The sequence below is a fragment of the Crocuta crocuta genome, unplaced genomic scaffold (genome assembly GCF_008692635.1).
Source record: "Crocuta crocuta isolate KB4526 unplaced genomic scaffold, BGI_CrCroc_1.0 scaffold2576, whole genome shotgun sequence".
Lineage (NCBI taxonomy): Eukaryota > Metazoa > Chordata > Mammalia > Carnivora > Hyaenidae > Crocuta > Crocuta crocuta.
The window spans coordinates 82735-90310 of record NW_027533359.1 but is presented as its reverse complement, the minus strand read 5'-3'; the positions used below and the strand labels follow the sequence as shown (position 1 = coordinate 90310).

Below are 7576 nucleotides of genomic sequence, written 5' to 3'. Positions count from 1 at the left end.
AAATGCATGGGTTTTGAGGTATATACATTAAGTTGAACCTTTGGCACTAGGAATCAGGGCATTTTGTCACGGAGCATTAACGCATATTAGAAAATTGTGTAGTGTCAAAGGGATAGAACCACCAGCATTCAAGCAATGTTGTCAACTAGGCAATAAAATGTTCTACTGAATGTTTCTTCTTTGTCTAATTACTGCATACACTGGTAGCAACTTTGAAATGAGAAAAGGAGCTTGCACACCTTTCATTTTCTGTTTAAAACAAAACAGAAAACAAAACTGAAACATAAGCCCTGTTATACATTAACAATTTTTAAAGAACATCAATTATACAAGAAAAAGACTAAGAACAAAAAGAGTGTTTACAGATACCAGACATAACAGTGAGTGGTCAGTAGACCCTCACAGGGCTTTACGGTGGTACTCAGCCGAAGCCACTTTGTAATCACTGGCAGTAAACAGAGACGCAGCATTCTTTGCCAGATATTTTAGGAAATCATGCAAATAGCCCAACAATAATGCAAGGCTCTTCTCATCAAGGGGCGTATACGCCAACATTGCTCCGATTCTTACAAATAATCTCAGTAGATGTGGGGCTCCATAAACCTGGGACATTGGTGCATCAGGGTGAGCCAAGAGGATTTCAGCATACTGGGGCCTCTCAAATTTGTAGAGCAGCTGAGTGCCCAACATCACATTGAAATATTCTTTTATTCCTGCCACAACTTCATTAACCGCATATTCCTTATTATCGACATTTCCCTGCGACTTCTTACAATTTGCATACTCTTCCAGGATAGCATCTACATTTTTCTTAGCAGGGAGTTGAAACAGCTGCTTCTGCCTGGTAACTAAGTCCCAGTCCTCAACAAGCCACGGTTTTAATTCTTCAGGAATCTTCACTTTAACTTCCATTCTATTCTTAAATGCCTCCTCACTTTCAACAGTAGGGTCTGCCCGGGCCCTTTTCTTCCGAGGTGGCTGAGGTGCTTCGCTGGTACTGCCACCATCTCCATTTCCAGGTGTCTTCTGTTTGTTCTTTCTTGTCTTCCTCACTGATCCTGAAGGGGGGTTCTCCGCAGAGCGACCCCCCCATCTGCCTGGGAGAGCTGGTTCCAGATTTTTCTGTTGTGGACCAGCAGTCTTCTTTCCTGAGGAGGCCCCTCTCATCTTACTTCTCTGCATATTGCTTCTAGTTGGTTTTTTGAAGTTGTCTTCTTCTGCAGATTGTTGTCCACGAGTTTGAGAACCCTGCTTTCTGGAACTCATTCAACCCTGTTTTTATTTCAACCACTGTAATACATAAAGCATTTTACTTATTTGTTTTCTATGGTGACCTTTAACACACTATGCTTAATAAAACACCCATCCAAGTATGACATAAGCTATTCTCTTGGAATCTGGATCTCAAATCCAGTTCAGGATCATGTGTAAGTGACTTACTATCTCCACCCTCTTTCTCTGATCCTCACTACCAACCGCTACTCTCATCCCATCCAATCACTTATCAGACTTGCCCATAAGTTAGTTTTTTGGTGCCACTCAAAAGATAGGAATGTAATTTTAAACGAAGAATGAATTAAAATGGCAAAGAAATTACACAAGGCAGTGGAGGTGAAATTCAACACTCTAAACAGGAAAAAATGACAAGATGAAAGAAGTTTAATTTAGTTGACTAAAGGCAAAACAAGTAACACTAAAGGTTTTTTGTAAGAGTCCAGGTAGGCCTGAACTAGAGTGATGACAGAGTCTAGAGAAACTGAATTCAAAACTAGGTAAATGAAGGAGAAGGAGTCGTCAAAGATAGCTCTATAATTTTAAGCCTGGGTAATTAATGAATCAATAAAATCACTGATTTTAATGATCAGTTTAGAATCAGCAATAAAGTAATAGGAAATAATTAATCCATCCATTCANGTCAATTAAAAAAACAATGAGCTTTGGGGTGTTATGCTAAGTGAAATAAGTCAAGCAGAGAAAGACAGATACCATATGTGGAACAGGAGAAAAGTCAACAGAGGACCATAGAGGAGGAGAAGAGGAAAAAATAGTTAAGGAGAGGGAGGGAGGCAAGCCATAAGAGACTCTTAAATACAGAGAACAAACTGAGGGTTGAAGGGGGGTGGGGGAAGGGGAAAATGGGTGATGGGCACGGAGGAGCGCACTTGTTGGGATGAGCACTGGGTGTTATATAGAAACCAACTTGACAATAAACTATAAAAAATAAAATACTTCAATAAATAATAAAAAGAAAAAAAAACAATGAGGTTAGTACAATGATAGTTACAGGCACAGAGTATTTAGAAGTAAACAAGAAATGGTACATGACACAACTTTCAGTATTAGCTGAAATCACATGGAGGAGGGAGAAGTCATTGATGACTCCCAGGTTTTGAGAATGGGTGATTAGGTCGTTAGTGTTATCACATGAAACTGTGTCTAGAGAAGAAAATGGATTGGAGAGGAAAGAAGTTCAGTACTGGATCTATTAAGTGTGAGGCGTACAGTTAGATATTTACTTTAAAGCTCAGCTAAAGGTTAGAGCCAGAAACAGGGATCTGAGAGTAATCATTTTATAGCTGCTACTGGAAGCTATGTATGAAAGCCATTGAAATCATTCATGAAGAGAAGTGGGGAAAAAAAAACTGAACCAAAGTATGGAATACTAGAAAAACCTAAAAAAGACATATAAAGGGTGAACAGAGACCAAAAACAAAAACGGTCAGAGCAGCAATGGAAGAATCAGGAGAATGTTCTTCTGGAAGCCAAAGACGCTGGGAGTTTTAAGAAGGGATTAGGATAAAATGCAGCAGAGGGGTTGAAAAAATAGTGTTCTATGATTCTTACAGTGTGACAGATGAAGCATTTTCTTTGACTTACATAATCCTCTTCCTTCTTTCCTTTCCAAGAACTCCTAGTGTTTTCCCAGATGGAACCTCCCTAGATCTCCTGGGATGGTCTGGAAGGATAAGGTGGGAGACACAATCTAGAAAGGAAAACAGGTATCTGCCATGAAGATGAACTTTTGTGAAATAATACAGAATAAAGTAACCTAATTTTATGACTATGTGGTTTACAACTGTAATATCAAATATATGAGCACCAATGTTAGACATAATTCTACTTCAATTAGGCTCTGTCATTTATCAGTTGTGAGGACTTAGGCGATATGTAAGCTCACTTAGCCTTTTTCTGATCTATGAAATGAAGCAAATTACCCACTAGCTTTTACAGGTTTTTGTTAAAAACTTATTTAAAAAAAAATTAGTTTTTATTTTTGAAACAGAGAGAGACACAGCATGAGCAGGGGAGAGGCAGAGAGAGAGGGAGACACAGAATCTGAAACAGGCTCCAGGCTCTGAGCTGCCTGCACAGAACCCGATGCAGGGCTCAAACCCACGAACCGTGAGATCATAACCTGGGCCCAAGTCGGATGCTTAACAACTGAGCCACCCAGGCGCCCCTCTTGTTAAAAACTTCTTAAATACAACGTGGCCAAACAGCTAGCACAGTACCTTGCAGGAATACATGTAAATATGGATACAAAGATGTTTGTTGTGGTGGCGTTTTTAATACTGAAGAACTGTAAACATCTAAATTTTCTTCTAACATAAATTATGTATGCACACTACGGAAGAACATTCAAGTGAATTAAGCAAAAAACCACGTAAAACATGGAAAGATGTTCGATTCTATATTAGTAAGTAAACAGGCATAATGCGTAGTATGTATAAGAGGATCCTGAAGAGATAGGTCAAAAAAGAACTATCAGTCTCACACAGTTCTTATGAACAGTTGAGTGTGATCAAAATCATGTTTTAGGGGTGCCTGGTGGCTCAGTCAGTGAAGTGTCTGACTTCAGCTCAGGTCATGATTTCGCACTCCTTGAATTTGAGCCCCACATCAGGCTCTGTGCTGACAGCTCAGAGCCTGGAGTCTGCTTTGGATTCTGTGCCTCCTCTCTGTACCCCTCTGCCTTTCACTCTCTGTCTCTAAAATAAACAAACATTTTAAAAAATCCTGTTTTAAGCTGATATGTGTAAATGCATAGGAAAGTATCTAGATGAATAAATACCAGATTGTTAAAATCAGGGTAACCTTTAAGAAAAAATGAGGGATGATGGTGGATCAGCCTTAAACCAGACTTCTCTGGTAACTGTGGCCTTTCACCCACAGAAAAAGCCTCTCAACCAATCCCTAGACGTTAAAACAATGTTGAGCAGGTGTCAGAGAAACCCTGAGGGGGAAAATAAGAGGTAAGAAATGCTAGACAGAGGTTTGAATCAGGGAAACCAGTTATTGGAAAGACAGACCTGGCTGGAAGAGCTTTCATTAAGCAAATGATATCCTCTAATTAAGAGCACAAAACTCTGAGCAGAAATTAAAGGACAAAGGTGGTCCTTAGAGAGCATCAAAACCTGAAAATACAGTTACTGACCCTGTGGGAATCAGAAACCTTCTGGCTGAGAGGGATATACACACACATCCTGTAGAAGGATCAGACAGCGAGCGGCTAGTGTGTCACAGCATACATTGTAAGCTATCACGCTTACAAAAGTAATTTGTTTCAAAACAAACATTCATTGTGACCAGGACATAGGGGACATAGTATCTGATGTTTTAAGAGAATTTAGTTAATATAAGTGAAATCCAGAAAACCCACCTCAGAACTAATATAGTGCAGAGCTTCCACAAAACAAGGGGACAGTTAAAATACTAACTAAAGAAAGCAAGATGGCCCAGTGCAAGCCAGCCAGACTGTATAAAACAGAAGAAAGGCTGGACAGGAAGTATTTTGGAAGCCTACCTGGTCATCAGCAATTCCTTACTGAGGAGGAACTTGAAAACAATAGCTGAACCTACTGTACATCCTTGGCATTAACCACATATATTCATTCACAGAAAAACTACAAAAAGGAATTCCACCTGCTTCTGATTAACTGGGAGAGTTGTCATTCTCTACAAATTCTATTATTCATATGAAGTCTCAATGAAATATCTGTCACTAGACAGAAAAATACTTATACCACAAGTAAAGGTTTGTGACCAGAGTGAATAAAGTCAGGGAAACAGCCTTTCTCGGAATTAAGCACCTTTATTTTCATCTGAGTATCCTACATATCAAACAAATCACTACCTGTGAGTCAGAAACCAGAAATCAAAGGAAGGGAATACCTGTCCTTTTGATGTATGCTCCTTCTTGTAGTACAAGTTTGTGGATAGCTTTGCACTTCATACTGCTCTTTCCTGCTTAACACTTCTCATGATCAATGACAGATGTGCTGTGCACACTCATTTAAAAAGTTTGCACTGTAGATTAACTTGGGGCAGTTTTAAACTTTGAATTTGACAGTTTGTCTTGAGTTTCAGGCTTTATTAACATTGTTTATGAACTTAGCATGCTACTCTTTGCTCCTGTCATGCTCCCTCATCTAAATACCACAGAAATCCTAGCTCTTCCTTAAATCTCCAGTTGTAGCCCGTTTCTCTCCCATCTCCAGTACCATATGAAGCTGACGCTAGGACTCAAGTTTATGATTTATTTAAATATCATGTTAGTTTTGCTTATAGAACTACACCATTAATCCCTTTTTGTCACAGGTATTGTTTTACTTATCTCACATATTTTCGAGGAGCACTTAGGTCCCTTGTGGGTATATGACAGTGAATCAAAGTGAGTGATTCAACACATGAAGAAAATGGAAGCAAATTTAGGGACGAATCATCAAATATTTTTTACTTGTTTTCTACAGGTCAGCTCTAGGGTAGGCCAGACACTGAGAAAACACATTTGTAGGTTTGCCCTAGGTTTCTATTTTTAATTTCTGTGTAAATATTCATTTAAACAAAAGTGAATACTAAATATCAAATTTTAGATCTTCTGTTTTAAAAAATTTGCAACTACAACTCATTTTTCCCAATGTATACAGATCTTAAGCTGTGTATTTTATTAAGTGGCGATACATTAAAGTACCCCCTTAAGGGAAAAGTGATTCCCCCTCAATTTACCCTGTAGTAACTATTTAAATATTTTTGTCCTCGTTTCCTATTAAAACTTCCAGACAGATATAGTGGGTCACGAGGGACTAACAGGTTATCAAATTACTTCCCCCATGCCATACCAATTTCCAACTTTATAAATAGTGTGTAAAACTATCACACCCATGCTCTGGTCAGCAGCGGCTAGTCTTTTGCAAAATTAATGAAATTTTATGAAATGTTTAGCTGTTGAGCTTCTTAGTGATGCTTCAACATTTAAAGTGTCTATTGGCCTTAAATATTTATGGCTCTTGCTCTGTGCCTAGTTGGTTCTTATACTGATTTTAACATTTATAGGAGCTCTTTATCAAGAGTTGTCATTCTGGGGCAAATATTTCTCCTAGTGTCCTTTTATAACATCCAATGTTAAGATTTTAAAGTTTTATATAATGGAATGTTAGTTTTTCCTTCCACTGTTAAAACAGGTCATTTTAATGGATGTTTTATATTTTAATTCCTTAACCCACCCAGAATTTACTTTGTACGTTATAAACTGAAAAGCCTGTATTGTCTACCCCAAGTAGTTAACGTTGTGGCACCATTTTGGGGTACTCTTTCCTTTACATATGTGTAAATACCACCACACAAAATGATGGCGGAATTCTCCATTTACCTCCCTTCCCCAATCCCAGGAGTGTATAGGATTTCAAATCTTATATACATATTCACACAAAAACATACCTTTAAAACTAAATGTGTATTTTATATTTGACTTGGTAAAGTGAGACCTACTGCCGCACACCTTTTCTTACTTTATCATGGGCATCTGTCATTCTTTTTAACATCACTCTATAATCTCTGTGCCAGAATTTAACTATTAATAAGTTTAACTTATTAATGAACATTTAGGTTGTTTCTGATAGCTTCGTTATTACAGAAATGCTGTAATAGACGTAAGTAGATAGATATATTAAGAGATTTCAGAATTATTCTCAAAAGTGGAACTGTTCAAAGGATTGGTATATTTTTAACTTTGATGAGATAGAGACAAATTCAATTTGTAAAGAACCGCTTTAATTTGTACTCCTAGCAAAAACCTTAAAGTTCATTCATCTATACCTTCAGCAACATCTTTTGGGAAAAAACAATCATTTTTTTGCTTATCTAGTATGCAATAATACTTTATTTGAATATGTGGGATATTGAGCATCTTTCATACATTCATGTGTTATATTTTTCTTATGTGAATATTTTTCTTTTCTACCAGGTTGTTTGCTTTCAATTTATTGATTTCTAACAATTAAATCCTAAGTTTTCTTGGGTATGTTGAAAATATTTTTTCCAAACTCATTTTCCTTCTAAGACGGTCTCTGTGTGTCAACCTTTTCCTTTGACATTTATGTTATGTCTAGGGAAAATGTTACCAAATCAATATTCTAAAAACAATTTCCTATATTTCTTGGTATTTTTATAGTTTCTTCCAACTATATAACTTTTAATATTAATTATTAAAGAGGTCATCCTTTCCCCGCTGATTTGAACATTCTATTTTTACATAGAACATTCTAAATTTCTAGATGAATATTTATATTCTAAGTAC

At 37.2% G+C, this 7576-nt stretch overlaps 1 protein-coding gene across 2 annotated transcripts in view; it reads right to left on the bottom strand.

Moving 5' to 3' along the window:
- Positions 1-6: 6 nt before the first annotated feature.
- Positions 7-7576, bottom strand: part of MORF4L2 (mortality factor 4 like 2) — a 13291-nt gene continuing 5721 nt past the window's right edge. For both annotated transcript variants that reach the window (XM_077748280.1, XM_077748279.1), the window contains 2 exons: positions 2878-2983; positions 7-1290 (listed from right to left, as the gene is read on the bottom strand). In XM_077748280.1, the coding sequence (XP_077604406.1) occupies positions 400-1266 (867 nt within the window). In that variant the 5' untranslated portion in view covers positions 1267-1290; positions 2878-2983 and the 3' untranslated portion in view covers positions 7-399. The remainder of the gene's footprint in view (positions 1291-2877; positions 2984-7576) is intronic.